Source organism: Dipodomys merriami, unplaced genomic scaffold (genome assembly GCF_024711535.1).
Source record: "Dipodomys merriami isolate MVZ:Mamm:240054 unplaced genomic scaffold, mDipMer1.0.p SCAF_14, whole genome shotgun sequence".
Classification (NCBI taxonomy): Eukaryota; Metazoa; Chordata; class Mammalia; order Rodentia; family Heteromyidae; genus Dipodomys; species Dipodomys merriami.
The window spans coordinates 26,246,749-26,264,421 of NW_027202715.1; the positions used below are offsets into that span (position 1 = coordinate 26,246,749).

At 36.2% G+C, this 17,673-nt stretch overlaps 1 protein-coding gene across 6 annotated transcripts in view; it reads left to right on the plus strand.

The window, feature by feature from the left end:
• Ank3 (ankyrin 3) overlaps positions 1-17,673 on the plus strand; it is a 557,851-nt gene that overhangs the window by 523,556 nt on the left and 16,622 nt on the right. For 2 of the 6 annotated variants that reach the window (XM_070021050.1, XM_070021051.1), the window contains 6 exons: positions 611-685; positions 4,192-4,323; positions 5,229-5,372; positions 7,889-8,197; positions 8,477-8,567; positions 11,747-12,125. In XM_070021050.1, coding sequence (XP_069877151.1) covers positions 611-685; positions 4,192-4,323; positions 5,229-5,372; positions 7,889-8,197; positions 8,477-8,567; positions 11,747-12,125 — 1,130 coding nt within the window. Of the gene's footprint in view, positions 1-610; positions 686-4,191; positions 4,324-5,228; positions 5,373-7,888; positions 8,198-8,476; positions 8,568-11,746; positions 12,126-13,895; positions 13,947-15,783; positions 15,871-17,673 lie in introns of all 6 variants that reach the window. The other 4 variants (XM_070021047.1, XM_070021049.1, XM_070021046.1 and 1 more) reach the window with 3 other exon arrangements.

Sequence of the window (17,673 nt, forward strand, 5' to 3'; positions counted from 1 at the left end):
TGAGAATGAAGGCAGTCAGGTTTCCTGAGCGCTCTTTGCTCAACATCCCGGAGAACCAGCCTAGTTTGTAAACACTTTCCAACTTGTAGACTCTAGTGCATGAACTGTCGTGATTGCCTGTGGAGTGACTTAACCGTAGTTTCTCATGCTGTCATTGTCATCTGTATGTGCTGTCTTATCTACTCTTCTTTCTTCCTCTTAATCCAACTACACGGTAGACAGCTAGGGAAGCATGCTGAAGATGTACCTTGGTGTCGTTTGAGGCAAACAATTTCTGATGTGCTCATGGCTATGATTCTGTCAAAGTAAAAGCACAGATGTGGAAATTCCATCGTGGTGTTCTCACCAACCCAACAATGCTGTAACTGTTGTAAACATAGCTAGCTTATCAGCATGTTCAATCCCATTACATTCTGAACATCCATGTAGTCTGACATTTGGCTGATGTAGGCGGGAGGGAAAAAAACAAGTGAGCCAGGTGATGAGGACACATCTAAGTGTATAGTGTTAGCCTTAGTCTCTCTGTGAACGCTGAGTACTGCTAAAAAGCAATTTTCCAATAGTGTGTCTGTCTTGATGATTATTTTAATTAAGAAATTGTAAATCGTAGGTCCACAGAGTCCATGTGAACGGACAGATATCAGGATGGCAATAGTAGCCGATCACCTGGGACTTAGCTGGACAGGTGAGTGTATCCACTCTTGATGGAGCAATTGAATATCTTTGTCTTATTCACATGCAGTTTCCTTGTGTATTGATTGAAAGACAAAAAGCAACATTTATCCATAATTCTATCTACCCAGAGATAATTTTTGAGACAACTTGTATGCTATACTTTTGCCAAACTTTTTTCCTTTTGTGCTGGCACAGGGATTTGAGCTCAGGACTATATATTCTCACTTGGCTTTTTTTGCTAAAGGGCTGGCATTCCACCACTAGAGCCACACTTCCCAAACTATTTTTACACATAGAGTTTTTTTTTTTTTGGGGGGGGGGGTTGGTCATGGGGTTTGAACTCTGGGCCTGGGCGCTGACCCTAAGCTCTTCAGCTCAAGGCAAGGGCTCTCCACTTGAGCCACAGTGCCACTTCTAGTTTTCTGGTGGTTTATTGGAGATAAGCGTCTCACAGACTTCCCTGCCCGGGCTGGCTTTGAATCGTGATCCTCAGATCTTAGCCTCCTCAGTAGCTAGGATTACAGGTGTGAGCCACTGGCGCCAGGCTCAGATATAAATTTTGTAAAATTAAATCCTATTTAAATGTAAGCTTTTTTTTCCCCAACTACTATTTCTGGTAAGATAGCCATAAGAACTCTAATTTTTAAACAACATATATTCTTCACAAAAATAGCTCTATGAGGCAACTCCATGCCTCCTTAACATAAGTTTTAGTCATTTATGAGCTATCACAATTTTCATGAAAGGCACACAAAATCTATACATTTACCTGATGCTACTTAGACTCACTTTTATGTTTACACATTTATGTAAAGGATTAACCTGCATTACTTTGAAATTAAAGAATAGCAGTAATTTTACAAAAAAGAGGAATGATAGTATTTAAACTTTGATTTAGATTTAAAAATATGTACTGAAAGAAATAGGCTTAACTTACCAAATAGTTGACTTCTGTGAAGCCATTTTATCACTGTTTTCAGAAGCAATATTTGTCTTCATTTGTCTTTGGTGATGAGCTGAACAATTCTGCTCTATAGTTTTGTTTTTGTCAGACATGGGGTCTGAACTCTAGGCCTGGGCAACTGTCCCTCAGCTCTTCAGCTCAAGGCTAACGCCCTACCACTTGAGCCACAGCACTACTTCCGGCTTTTTCTCTTTATGTGGTGCTGAGGTATCAAACCTAGGGCCTCATGCAAGCAAGGCAAGCACTCTACCACTGAGCCACCTTCCCAGCCCTGCTCTATAGTTTTAATCATATCAGGACTCTCAACTCCAACATCACAAGAATTTGAGGAATTTTCACTCTTATAGGTTGTATTTTTTAATGCACTCTTAAAAACTGACAGTAAAATGTTGATACATGTCATCTTACATACTTTCAGCAACATACATTCCATTCAGTTAGGTTATTAAAAGGGAAAATATGTATGTAAATAGTGAGAAACAAGTTCATCTAAATTTCTTCCTTTGAATGTCCTAAGTCCCCCATTCTATCCCCCCAATCCACTTGGCCCTCACCTGTCTCCATCCACCCAGGACAGAAGTACACTGCTAAGAACCAGGAGCCTAGAGGAGCTCTGACAACATACGTGGTCTGAGTGATACTTTACAGGTGGATGTGAGTTCACAGTGATGTGTTATGTATAAATATTTGCTGCAAGGTATTATGAACTTAATAATTGTGTTTTCGCATTGTGCATTAATCTGATAATATACTGGAACAAATGTGGACTTTGCAGTCTTACAGTAGAATATAGCTACTAAGTTTTTCCTTAAGCCAACATAGCCCCTTACTATCTCAATAACTTCTCAGATGACCTAAGAGTTAGGCATGCTGAGGATGTAGCTCAATGGTAGTCTGGCATACTTGCAGGCCTGGGTTCCAGCACTGAGCACCAGTAAAGCAATAAAATTAGTAAGATTCTTAGTATCCTTGCGTTTTCATTCTTGGTTCTCTAAACAGTAGATTTGTTCTGAAACCTTGTGTGTTGTCACAACAAAGAGATAGAAAAAATTTAAAGAATTAACTTCTTTTTAAAATAAAGATTATTAGGAAAATAAACATTAAATAGAACAAAATTTAAATCTACCTCGAGACCACCTTTAACATCTTATTTTGATTAAATAAAACAATTTTCTACTTTTTTACAAGATTATTCTCTAATTTTTAATGGATGAATTATATACCCAATAAATCAATATATTTTCTAATAGTGTTTTTTCTCACAACACACTATGCTTTTAAAAAATACAAAAGGAAGTGTCTGTGTATTCTGTGAATTAATGCTAAATTTTGCTCCATGGATATCTGGTCTTCTAGAAACACTATTTTTTACAGTGTATTTCTAACTGCAGGCCATGATCACAGGAATTTGCAAACCTTACCTTACATTAATTCACTGTATTTCCTTTTATTCAACATGTAGATTGTATGTAAATCAAGTTACATCACCCCTATGCATGTCAAGATCAGTGAATAGGAAGTAAATCACTTAGTCAAAACATAAGGACTCTTGAACATCTTCATTTCATCAAGTTGCTGGAAATACTTCTTACAGAAATATAATCTTGACATATACTCTTTCACAGGAAGAATTTTTCCCATCTCTTACTTTTTAATAATGATGTAAGGTAATACATACTTGATTTTTTGTCGGTCGTGGGGCTTGAACTCTGGGCCTGGGCGCTGTCCCTCAGCTCTTCAGCTCAAGGCGAGCGCTCTACCACTTGAGCTACAGTGCCACTTCCGGTTTTCTGGTGGTTATTGGAGATAGGAGTCTCACAGTCTTTCCTGCCCGGGCTGGCTTTGAACTGTGATCCTCAGATCTCAGCCTCCTGAGTAGCTAGGATTACAGGCGTGAGCCACCAGCGCCCGGCTCATACTTGATATTTTTAAGGCACACAGAATATATAGTGAAAAGTCTTAAGTTTGCTTCTTCTAATGCAGCCACTAATGCTCAGATTATATGAATCATTCCAAAAACCCTCTACATTTACTAGATTGAGTGTATATGGGTATTCATGGACAGAAAGCTAGCTCCCTTCTGTTTTTTGCTCGAGTGAATGCATATTACGTACATATTACATACAGCCTCCAGTCATTTAATCCCTTTGAGTAGAGTTCATGAAAGTTGAAAGGCATATAGAGTAGGACATGATGTAAGTAATCTTCAAGACAATTGCTTAGTGCAACCATACTGCTTGTATACAATTCGTTCAGATTGCAGAAATTTGAACTACAAGGATAGAGCAAGATCCTCTTTGTCAAAAACAAAAGATGTTTATTGACCTCTGAAAGGAATTTGATTATAAGTAATTACATACTGAGAGTTTAGTCATAGCCTGACTCTAATCACTAATTTCCTACAAAATCAAGTACATGAAAATGAATTAATGCCCAAGGCTATCCTAGTGATTTTTTAAAATATAAAACTTTTTTCCTTGGCAGCAGTTAAGCATTACTTTTATAAAATGTATGTGAATATGCAATCTTAGTAATTCTCTTTCTTTTTACAGAACTGGCAAGGGAACTGAATTTTTCAGTGGATGAAATCAATCAGATACGTGTGGAAAATCCAAATTCTTTAATTTCCCAAAGCTTCATGTTATTAAAAAAATGGGTTACCAGAGATGGAAAAAATGCTACAAGTATGCTAAAATTTATATTATTTTAACTTTCAAAGTGACATGTGGTCAATATTTTAGATAAGCCTGTTGTTAGGCATTCAAATATTAGTTTAAATTTTATATAATTTTAATGATATAGAAAAGTAAAAGTAGAATGATCATAAAGTATCTTGAGACTTTTGAAATTATACTTAATTCAATGCTAATGTTTTACAGCTCTGGTTTTGGGAGCCTTTTTAGAAAAGTAGTAGGCATTTTGCTTTTGGGTTTTTTTTTTTTCATTTTGTCTGTCATTTTCTCCATGATAATAAAAACATAATTCTAGCTTCTATGCCATGGGATGGTCATGGGAAAGTGTGTAGAAGTGCGGAGAGAAGGATTAGTCCAATTACAGGAACCATGTAGCTGTATTTGGCTCCATCTTTGACAGCAGAGAGTTCTCTGGTATTGTTGGATTTGGTAGGTAGTTGGGGGCAGGACCAGCGGGGTTAGAAATGGTCTTGTACTTAGGCTAGTGCTAACCTATCACTATGTGGAATAAGTTACTGTGGGCTTGCCTGTGTCAGACAGACCTTAGTAATTCATTAAAATGCATTATATGTGGAGATATCTTATTTTCACATTATGAAAGGAAAGGGAACTTATTTCAAGTTGTATTACATCTAATGATAACCAGAAGGAGTGCAGGTATTTTAAGGCCTGTCTGCCTCATTACAGTAGAATGGACTGAGCCCTACAAAGACATTCTTCCCTGTAGGAGCAAGCACTCTTTGGTGGTTTGCATAATGACATTGCTAGCTGGAGAAAGAGGAGCTGAAATGCCAGGAGGGTACAAAAGCCATGCCTTTGTATGGAAAGTGTGATGAGTAGAAGAAAGAAATTTAATTGGGTTCACAACCTTTTGTTTTATTTTTTCTCCTTTTCAGCTGATGCCTTAACTTCGGTCTTGACAAAAATTAACCGAATAGACATAGTGACTCTACTAGAAGGACCAATATTTGATTATGGGAATATTTCAGGCACCAGAAGCTTTGCTGATGAAAACAATGTTTTCCATGACCCTGTTGATGGTAATTGAATTTAGTGTTCATATTTATTGAATTGTTTTGAGAAAATTCGACAAGGTGTTCACTTAAAAGCAACTGAATTGTGATGTGTGCTTGATATAATTTCTCATTTATACAGCACTTTTTTCTGCCAGAGTCTGCAAACAAGCACTCTGATCACAGAGCAAACTTGGTAATGCCTTTTTTATGTCACACAGGTGACAGAGTGTGAAAGTACAAGTTAACCTGAAAGATGTTGATACTGCTAATGTTTATTTGCCCAAATGAAAGAGGGCTTAATACCTAGAAAATGCACTGCTCTTGTAATTTTCTTTTATCTTAACATAAAACCTGCACCTCATTTATTCATATATAGGTGAAACTAAATTGTGATTTCATTTTTACCAAATAAGCTGGGTATTGAGTCAAGTTTAAGCATATACACGTATGTATACAATGTACGTTATTGTTCAAGTAAAATGATAAATTACCACTCTAGGACCAAGTATTTAAACATATACTAGAAAAGTATAATGTATCAAAGAGTTTTACTTATTTAGCATTATCTTAACTTCATATTCTACCAATTGCTCTTTGGAAAATTTCTGTTTTATCCTGTCTAATAGGCAGTGTAATTGCTAGCACAACAAACATAAATGTCAACAATAATATACTTGGTTAAGTTATATAATGTTGTCATCTTCCCTTTAATATGTAAATTGGGCTTTACCATCAAAGCATAATAAATATTTTACTGTATTTTTCAAAATAGTCTTGTTTTACCTTCACAATTAGGAACTGATTCTTAGAATGAATTTTGTCTAGAAAATGTTGGTAAAGGCATGAAGACAGTGATATTTTTGAAAATAGGTATTTTTAAGTAGCAAAGTTAAAGTAACAAGAGTCATTAACTTCTAATTCTCTACTTGTTATATGAGAAAAGATCTTAAATTCTTAGAAGGTGACTGTGTAAAGTTTCTGCACAAAATGATAGAAAATTTGAAGTATATCTATGTCCAGATAAATACCATGAGTAATAAATCATTTTTTAAGTTTAAAAATAGCGTAGAACCTTGGAAAATGAGTTCTGTTCAAGGCTTTGTTTTACATATGACATCCTATGAATAAGCAAACTGCTTTTCCATAGATAAATATCAGTCTTTGTTACAGAAAATTCTGATGATTGGAATGTCCTAGTTTATAGGTTCTTCCAGTATTTTTCATTGGGGGGGGAGGGGAACTAAGACAGCTGGCTAGAATAAAATGTCACCAAACACTAACAGTATTATGTTCTTGGAGGTGTTACTTAATTTTAACATTTTCAAATCAAAATATAAAATAGTTCATATGGGCTTTTTGTTGTCTTTCTGTATTAAGATATAAATTTTCTTAGGGAAGTTAAGAAATGAAATAAATTTCACTTACTTCAATTATAAAGCTCATCTAATCTTAGGAAAATCATGACCATAACTAAAAAATGATTAATCTAAGTTGATATATAGCCTTGGATTGATGGAAAAATTAGTCTTCAGTTTGTAAATCAAGAAGTTCAGGATATGCACATTTTTTTCTTGTCTCTCCTCTTCGATGAACTTTTGAGAAACCTCCTTTCCTCACCATGACCAGACCACTATTAACTTTTCTCTCTGCTAAGGCAGAACAAACACTTCTATAGCCCACACAGTTATGTTTAAACCAAAGGATTCGCTCCCTCCTCCCTTTTGGATAGACTAATTAATAAACTTGGTTTCACAGCATCATCATGAATATTCAGGGAACTCTTTGCAAATGGTTTTCCACCTTATCTTTTTTGTATGTCTTTTTCTTCTGTCTATTTTATTTGTGGTTCTAAGTGGACTCCATCACCAACTTCACCAAGCCCTTCCATAGACACCATATCCCTTTTGTCTCTGTCACATTACAATACTGAAAAACTTCACTTGGAGTCTCTTCTATTTTCTGTACTTTTTAAATCCTTTTTCCTAACATCTTTTTAGATTTTTTTTACCCAGTGCTACTGCTCTAAAATCTAATAATCATTTATTTCCAAAGATTAAGTTCATTTTCCTTTCCTATAACTTTTTTGTAAAACAAGAATTATAGTTGGGTGGCATTGATTATATGTATAGTTTTTTTTTAAAGCTATAGGTAATTACAAATTGGTTTCTTGTGGCTTTACTGTATTCAGTCTACCACAGTAAAAATTTTGCATGCTAAAACTAGAAAGATAATTTGACCATGAAATAAATGTCTTATTTATGGTAACTAACTTTATATTCAATTAAATTCATCTGTATATTTAAGTTACTGTATTAAAATTACCAAAATTGATAGAAATAGTTATACCTTAATTCATATTGTATTTTATTGTAGTTTGCACTTGGCTTTTTATTTTACTTAATGAACTAAACCAATAAATTATCCACATTCTGTAACTCATCGTGCATTTTCATATCTGATATAATTTTAGTCATTCCATGTGTTTTTATTTGATGTATGCTAATTCATTCCAGTCAGTCCAAATGTACTGTCTTCCATAGGTTATCCTTCCCTTCAAGTGGAACTGGAAACCCCTACAGGGTTGCACTACACACCACCCACCCCTTTCCAGCAAGATGATTACTTTAGTGATATCTCTAGCATAGAGTCTCCCTTTAGAACCCCCAGTAGACTGAGTGATGGGCTAGTGCCTTCCCAGGGACATATAGAGCATTCAGCAGATGGACCTCCAGTGGTAACTGCAGAAGACACTTCCTTAGAAGACAGCAAATTGGAAGACTCAGTGCCTCTAACAGAAATGCCCGAAGCAGTGGATGTAGATGAGAGCCAGTTGGAGGATGTCTGTCTGAGTGAGTATCCTCAATACCTCGGAAGTTTGCCTGGGGTCCCAAAAGATGTTAAACCAACAGAGCCATTGAAACAAACTAGAAAAGTAGGCATAAACCCTGAGCAGCAGGAGAAAGGAAAATCTGGTCCTGATGAGGAGATGACGGAAGAAAAACTCAAATGTCTGTTTGAAGACATTCAACTTGAAGAAGGAATTGAGTCTGAGGAGATGACAGAAGAAAAAGTACAGGCTATTCTTAAACGTGTTCAGCAAGCAGAACTGGAAATGTCTTCAATTACAGGTTGGCAGAACGAGACATCAAGCGGAAACCTTGAGTCCCCTGCCCAAGCTCGAAGAGTAACTGGTGGGTTACTAGACCGACTGGATGACAGGTATGGAAAATGTTCAGGACAGCTTACCTTTAAACCATTTTAGATTTTTTTTTTCCGGTCATGGGGCCTGAACTCTGGGCCTGGGCGCTGTCCCTGAGCTCTTCAGCTCAAGGCTAGCACTCTACCACTAGAGCCACAGCGCCACTTCTGGCTTTTTTTTTCTGCTTATGTGGTGCCAGGAAATCGAACCCAGAGCCGCATGCATGTAAGACAGGCACTCTACCATTGAGCCACCTTACCAGACCTAGATTTTTGTTTTTAAACAGTGACTTGTTTTCTAAATTACAAGTCCAGTTTGAGTATATGCTTGTTTTAAAAGCTGGTTCCTAATCCAATCTAGCTAGGCAACGTGATTTTAAAGTCAAGTGTAATTAATTCTCGAAAAATTTGAAAAGCCAGCAAGAAGTTAGATAAATGCCAAAGATCTATTTGTTGGCTTTAAAAGACTACTCTTCCCTAGTTGTTATTCTTTCCATATAGCAAGTAATTAATATTCACTTAAAATAAGAAAAGACCAAATCTTTTATAAGTATTAACACTTCTCATTTCCTAACTGTAAACACAAACATGCTACTTACACAATATATATCAAAATAAAAAATTTTAAATTATTAAAGTTTCACTATTTAGCAGTAAGCACCATTAACATTTTTGTTGAAGTCCTGGAAATGAAGCACATGCCCTTTCTTTTCTTTTTTTTTTCTTTTTTTGGTGCTAGTCCTGGGGCTTGAACTCAAGGCCTGGGCTCTCCCTGAGCTTTTATGCTCATGGTTAGAACTCTACCACTGGAGCCACAATTCTCTTTCTGGGTTTTTGATGGTTAATTGGAGGGAGATACAAGTCCCATGGACTTTACTGCCCAGGTTGGCTTTGAGCCTCAATCCTCAGATTTCAGCTTCCTGAGTAGCTAGGATTGCAGATATAAGCTGCTAGTTCCTAGCTATGTTCATTTTTTTAAAAGAGCCTCAATGTAGGTAATACATAGAAGCAAAAAAGAAATCTGTCTTCCTAAGGAACTTTCCTTAAGGAAAACACTTAACACTTCATGTGTCCTTCCTTTTTTTCTACATGTACTTCTTTACTCAAAGAATATGGTAAATATTTTAAAATAAACATTTTGGTTATAACAAAATAACTCCCTAAACATGATACTGGCTAATTTTTTTATTTACTGGCTGTGCTCTAGAAAGATAAATTTAAGAGTCACCAAAACACTGGGGGAACTCAACACCATTCGATAGCAGCTCATTCACAGTTACACATGCTTGAAGTCTGAGAATGACATTTTAATCATCCTGTACTACTACTTCCTTCAAACATGTTTATAGATCAAAAAACCTCATACCAAATGATTTTTACAAATAGCAATCTCTTCATAATAGTAGGTATTATTTTGATTTACCAACACATAGGACTAAAAGATATTTTATTGGTAAGTAATGGTAAACTCAAGTTGGATATCAGAAAACTTGGTATTATTACATAACAAGTAGTAATTTCATATTGCTGATAAGTCACTTACTCATTAAAATGCCCCAAAACTTGATAAAGTTTTTAAGAGCCAAGAGTTCATAAAACATTTGAGAAATGAAGTTATCAAAAAGAGGCTACTGAAAAGATGGCAAATAGTACTAACTTTGAATGTCTATGTTCAGATATAGTTATATATCTTGTCTTTGCATATCAAACCATTTTAGATACAGGAAAGGTGTTCAAAATTATTACACTGTTTGATGTAAGCTCTGCGAGCGAATTACATAGGAAAAAAAACTACTGTGGGGATGGAAATGTGCCTAATGGTAGAGTGCTTGCCCCTAGCATGCATAAAGCCCTGGGTTCGATTTCTCAGTACCTCAAAAACAGAAAAAGCCAGAAGTGGTGTTGTGGCTCAAGTGGTAGAGTACTAGCCTTGAGCAAATGAAGCTCAGGGACAGTGCCCAGGCCCTAGCACTGGCAAAAAGAAAAAAAAATTACTGAGTACTATTGTTCCAGAAAAGCTAGAAAGTGACAGCCAGTTTGCTCCTAAGTAAACATATGTAGGCTAAGGGAGCTTAGATAAAATGTAGACTTAGAAGGAAAATTTAACAGATGTTATACGATCTTCCCAGTAACAGAGATTGTGTTTAGCTGGGTGCTGGTGGTTCACTCTTGTAATCCTAGGCACTCTAGAGGTTAAGATCTGAGTATCCCAGTCCAAAGCCAGCCCAAGGAAGAAAGTCCATGAAACTCCTATCTCCAATTAAGCACCAAAAATGCCAGAAGTGGCACTGTGGCTCAAGTGGTATAAAGCTAGCCTTCAGTAAAAAAGCTCAGGAATAGCAGCCAGGCCCTGTTCCAGACTAGCACAAAAATAGGTAAAGGTGTTCAGATGATCAAAATTTGATTTAAAAAGAATAGGCACGTGCATTTATACATCATACCTATAAAATATATAAAATACTGCACCCATTATTTTTGACAGGTAATAAGCAAAGACATTAAAAACAATATGCAAGCTACAAAATTAAGTGAATAGTCTGTACTGAAACTACAGTGTAGAAAATGAAAGATTTCTAATAGTTCAAGACACTAGTCCTCACAGTAGGTAGCAAAAGGATGCTCACGGACACTGGTCATAAATAGAGAAAGAGGAAGTTCCATTAAAGGTGTTAAGAAGTGAAAAGGAATGGCACCTGGATCTGTAACTGAAAACCTACAAAGAATGAAAAATGGCGATTCTTAGGGATGGTTGCCAGAATTTCAGCTCAAGGACTAATTTCATTCTTTGTCTGGAGGTGGGTGCTCTTTGTGGTTTGATTTTGTTTTTCCAGTGTTATAACAGCATTTTGAAATAGCCTATCTTTTGGATTGGTGTGGTTGGACTGTAAGTATGTCCAGGAGCATTTTTCAAGATATGGAATTTAGCTTTTAGAACTGCAGTTTTCCTTTTTTTTAAACAAAAGATGTCAACATAAGTAACCAAGAAGATGGGAGTTCAAAGTTTAGAGGGTACTTAGAGCCTCTGCGGATCCCTCAGACCTTACCCCACTCGTGACAGCCCCTAACATCTTAAATTCAGTAACCAGGTTTGTCATGCCTTCAGAGACAGAAATATTTCATTGTTGGAACTTCAGAGCCTCTGAAGGCATTCTGGGAGCCACGGGACGCCATTGTAAATTTGCACATTTTCTCTTTTGCAGTCCCGACCAGTGTAGAGATTCCATTACCTCATACCTCAAAGGGGAAGCTGGGAAATTTGAAGCAAATGGAACCCATGCAGAAGTCACCCCAGAAGCAAAGACAAAATCTTACTTTCCCGAATCCCCAAATGATATAGGAAAGCAGAACACAAAGGAAACTCTGAAGCCAAAAGTACCCGGATCGGGTGGAGCTGAGGAACCAGCATTACCCCTCACAACACATCAGAAATCTCTGGAAGAAACCAGCAAGTTTGTAAGAGAAGAGCCTAAACCCTGTGTGCCTGTCAGTATGAAAAAATTGAGTAGGACTTCTCCTGCTGACGGCAAACCAAGGCTTAACCTCCATGAAGAAGAGGGGGCCAGTGGGTCTGAGCCAAAGGTATGTCATCCGATCATCTCTGTGCTCCCATTGAAATTGTCCTGAGCACTAGACTCAAGATTCTTCACCATTTCTAAACCTGGGGAAAGTTGTAGCAGAGAGGTAGAAAGTAAAATATGTGCCATTTGGTCAAACCCTCCTTATATGATAGGGAAAAGGAATCAACCTATCTAGCCCTTTTCAGGAGAGAAAAACCATGGATATAATAGCTACTTTCGAGTCTAGTATTAATTCTAGTTAGAGTTTGTCTCCTTACTCCAAAGAAGTTTTTTTTTTCCTGATAAGTGAATGAGATCTCCAGTCCTTTTTTTTTTTTTTTTTTTTTTGGTCTTTCAAACTATAGAACACCTGACGCACACCCACTTAAATCTTTTATTTTCTGAAAGTAGCTTAAAAATTGCATAGACATAATTCCCAAGCCTAATGTAAGAATGCAAGTGAGTTGACAGCAGTCAGCAATTTAAAGTTAGAAATATCCAGTTTCTGAGTTGGTAATTGACACTTGTTTTTAGTCATTTTAAAACCTTACTGTAATAGAATTGTTGGATTGCACTTTGTGTTGATATATAACTACTTAAGCACTTAAGACCTACTACAATATTTTGAGAGCGGAAAAAAAAAACAAATCTAAAACAATGGTTCTTGATTACTTGAAGTTTAGAAAACTGTATTGTAAACTCCCAGTTCCTCAGTAACCAGCCAGTGGTGTGTCAGCTAATTGTATCTTATGATTATGTTCCTATTTCTTGAAGGGAAAAGTGAGAGGAGGTAAAATCTTAATCCATCTATTTCTTCTGGTTTTCTTGTTTATTTTAGAATATAATTTAAGCAAATGATTACTATAATCAGTAATGAAACATCAAATGGATGCTTTTGAGTCTGTCTTGGGCCTTTGATTTCCTGACAAGAATGGTTTTCAGTTCTGATTTCTGTCTGACTTGATTCCTGCTGCTTTTTAAGGAGCATGAGTATGGGTGGATATTCCTTTTAATTGATGTATAATCAAGTATGTTCTCTTTTAAGACAAGCCCACAAAAATATAAGCAGAAGCAATGGCATGCTGATAGGCTATTGTAGAAAAGACCCTTCCAGGTAAACTACTAAATGACAAGTGACAGCTCTCACCTGTCATCCTAGCTATACAGGAGGTTAAGATCTGAGGATCATGGTTCAAAGCCAGCCTGGGCAAGAAGGTCTGTGAGACTCAGCTCCTCTAAGCTTCCAAAAAAAAAGCCAGCAGGGAGCTGCAGAGCTGCTAGACTTAGCAAAAGAAGCGCAGGGACAGTTCCTAGACCCTGAATTCAAGCCCTAGGAATGATACCAAAAAAAAAAAAAATCAACAGGAAGGTTCTGAAAGTAAAGATGTTGCTATGTGGGGGCATACCTTTAGGTCACTGGGGAAACCCTGCTGGCATTGGCATAATGAGGGTTGAAAATGAAGGTCTTAACTTTGAATAGAAACCCAGCTAAGTTCATGAGTAATCGGAAATAATTTCTATTAGAAAACACTCTCATAAATATTTAATTTCTTATAAATGGGTCTGTGCCTTTGGTGTTAGTTACTAGTCCTATTCTCATGTCTGAAGACCTCATGAACATAAAAACCCATAATGGAGTAAAAGCTCCAGGGAAAAATGAGTTCAACCTCACAAGAAATCCAAAAATATTCAGGTGAGTTTGTGGTTCTGCCATTAGGACAGTAGCAAGCAACCAGGCCATCTGATGTATATTCTCAGAAAACAGCCCCCTTTTTATCCCCTAAAAAATCAGGTCAAAAGTCCGGGTGCGGCTCTTACAAGGATGACCACCTGCTGTTACAAGGTAAAATTCTGCTATTTTCCACCTCGTTTCCTGCAGTTACACTGAGAAAATTCCATTTGTTTTCCGAGGTCATCTTTTACCAATTCCTCCAGAATTCTCTGAAAGGAATCCAGATTCTAAGACTTTCTTTGGGCTTCTCCCTTCACCTTAAGACTGGCAAAGCCGTATTTTAGGGAGAAAGACATTGACCAAATGGCCACTTTTCCTTTATGGAAGGGGGCTAGTCTCAAATGATTATTTTATGTTGGAGTGAGTACTGGGGCTTGAACTCAGGGCCTCATGTTTTCACTTCAGCTTTTGTGCTCAACGCTTTTTACACTACCACTGTGCCGTATCTCTACTGCTTGCTTTTTGCTGAAAAAAAAAAAAATTGGAGATAGTAGTCTCACTGATTTTTCTGCCCAGGCTGGCTTCAGACTACTACAACTCGTAATTAGCTAGGATTACAAGTGGGTCAATGGGTTCATCATAGTCTTATTATCTAGGTTTGTTGTTTGTATTTGTATTAATATATGCTGTTCAGCTTTTGAAGCTACATAAGCAGATTTCCCCACTTAAGATTGCAGGCATAGAAAACTTCAGTTCATTCAACCCATTCATTCTGCAATGCTGATCAGTCTTTTCATCAGTATGGATTCCTCTTATCTGTCTACCTTTTTGAATTATGAAGCACCTCCTTTAAATAATACCTTAAATTATTTTCAATACCCCAAATTTGCTACTCTTTCTGAAAGATTTTAAAATACAGTAGAAAAATTTGTTTTCAAGTTCTTATTATTTACAAAGTTAGCAGCTATGTTACCACCTTCTGAAACCAAATTTTTCAATGAGCTAATACTTTCTATTTTTAATACTTAAGTTTGCCTTTGGTGAAAAAATAGTCTAGTTTATTATCCAACTAATATTTTCATAAATCATATTACCTATACTTCTGTGGCAATATTAGCATGTTCTCATCATTTTTACAAATATTACCATTCACTTCCCCAGTGGGTACTAGATTTATGGCAAATACCAGTATGCCCTTACAATTAGAAATAAAGTCATCTAGTAAATACTCTTCACCATCACTTTCAAATAGAAGCTTTAAAATATTTGCCCCTTTGAATTATAAACTATTTGACATTGATAAGTTTTCCTGATTTCTACCCTTAATGGATAAAATAATATTTTGTGCTATTGGTGCTTTCTTGCCTGTACTTCATTTTTGTTCGAACTTTAATTTTTAAATTCTAATTTTATACTAGAGCTTTACAAAAGATGTAAGTCCCCAATACAATGTGTATACTGATGTAAATTTTTTAAAACTTTGGATAAATTTGACCATAGTATTTTTATTTAAATCACAAACTCTGTACGCAAGTTAAATATTGCCTAAACTACAAGGCTATACATTCAAGTCAATGGAATATAGATTTGACACTAGTTTAAAGGGCAGATGAGTATCTTTTCAAATGGATTTAGAATTTAAAAAAAGCTGTATTGTTATTTTTTAGAATTTATAACTACCTTGATCTTCACCTGTGTATCATATACATACGTATATATATAGTATATATATAGTATACGTATATATATATAGTATACGTATATAGTATATATATAGTATACATATGTATACTATATATATGAGAGGTTAGATATGAGATCAATATATATTTAAATCCTGACATTTTCTTCTTCAAATGTATTTTAGGATTCTCACAAATATATATCATGATGTTCCTTAGTGGGGGGACAGACTTCAAGGAAATGTAATTCTTTCTTGCTTTCCCTTCTCAGAATGTCTTTTATTTTAAATGTGATGGTAAAGTTATACTAAAAATACATTTATCAGGACTTAAGAGACAGCGAGAGTGGTTCAGGCTCAGAGGAAGAACAGAGAGTCACCACCCGGGTTATTTGCCGCCGTTTTATTATAAAGGTATTCTGTGGCTGGATCATAGTAGGACTATGCTATGGTAACCAGAAACTTCTTGTGTGTGGTTTTGAAAGTTCAGCATGCTTTTTAACTAAATGGTTCTGCGTATGTTTCTTCATATACCTGAACGCTTATGAAAAAAGCAACCAAAAGGAAAGCCAGGCTGTTTGGTAGTGAGTGTTCTGTGTGGCCCTGACATGTGTCCGTTGTAACTGAGACTTGTCAGCATTTGCATCCTGCTTTTCTCGGGGAAGTTTCATATGCATGGACAAAAATTCTCTCTTGCTGGTAGCTAAAACGTCAGACTAATGAAGTAAGATAAAGGAAAATGAAAAAAATGAAAAGCCTTCCTTCTCTGTCTCAAATTATTACTGCCTTAACTTTTTAAGTGGAAACCAGTGTTTCATTATCAGTCATTGGCTAAGAATTTTAGGTTACAGGTTAGTATGGATATAGTAACATAGTGCAATTCTTTGAAAATTTCTGAAAGAAGCTTTCACAGATTCTTGTGCATGGAAGTATAGTTAAGTAAAGAAACGAATGTTTGCTAGAAATGAAAGATGTAGTTCCACCCTATAATATAGCACAATAGAAAGAAACTGTGAATGCATATTCTGCATACACCCACAAAGGTGTCTCTCACTAGAACGTAGCCTGCCACTGTCCTGAATACTCCGTGAGCTCTTTCTTGATATTAGAATAATAATACTTAGAACTAGGAAGCCATCTCTAATACAGAGCTATGAATGTGATCCATTAACTTGAGACTCATTAATAGCTCTGCAGAAAGGAAAAGACATATTTATTGGATGACATATTTATTATAAAACAAACACAGCTATTCAGGAGGTAGAGATCTGAGGATCCCAGTTCAAGGCTAGCCTGGGCAGAAAGTCTGTGAGACTCTTAGCTCTAAGCTCCAAAAAATGTGGAGAAAGAGCTCCAAATTAACAGCAAGCTCAACAAGGTCCCCTTAAGAAGAGCATGAATCATGAATCACTTCTTTGGAAATTGTGCACAGGCAAGACAAATACTGTTTTTGTGTGCATCTAGCATATTTGGCAATCTTCAACTTGCTATCTTAAATTCATAATCAGGTCTCTGGACTATAACAGGTGTGAATCTGCAGGTGTATTTTTTGGAAGGTATTAAAGCCAAGCCTGATCTTTAACTATTCATTTCATAATTTTCCTCATGGCATTTCTATTTTCCTCAAGACATTTCTATTTTCAAGTGAAACATCTTGGAAAAAGCACACCAGACATCCTGTTTTTAACTTGCTTTGTATGCTTAACATGTGACATACTTGTGTTACATCCAAACCTACCTCCCTCATTTATAATTCTTGTCCTTTATGAAAGTAGACGGTCCTCTGTCAAAGACAGAATAAACAATTGTGCAAAAGCCAAATAAAATTGGCAGGCAAGGAATAAAGAAAAATTTTCTTAAGAAGACAAAACAAGAACAACACAGTACCCCTAGGTCAGTCATTTCCTAGTCAGTCTAGTCACAAACCAGCAGCAAGTTAGCTTTTAAGTCAGTTTATTACTTAAGTATTTGAGCTTCACATGAGCTTACTTGTATATAAGGCATTAGTGTGTTTTAAAAGGCCCTTGAGTTTGAAAGAGCAAAATAAACTATGATTCTATAGGCTTTGTAAAGCAGGCACCTCCTCAAATTCCACTGCTTGGCAGCTGGTATAATTTTTAGGGAGAATAAGTAGAATCATCCGTGAATGGGTCTTATAACTGGGAAGAGCATTGTATAAACAATAAAATCATTTGCCGATAAGCTTTAAGAAATATC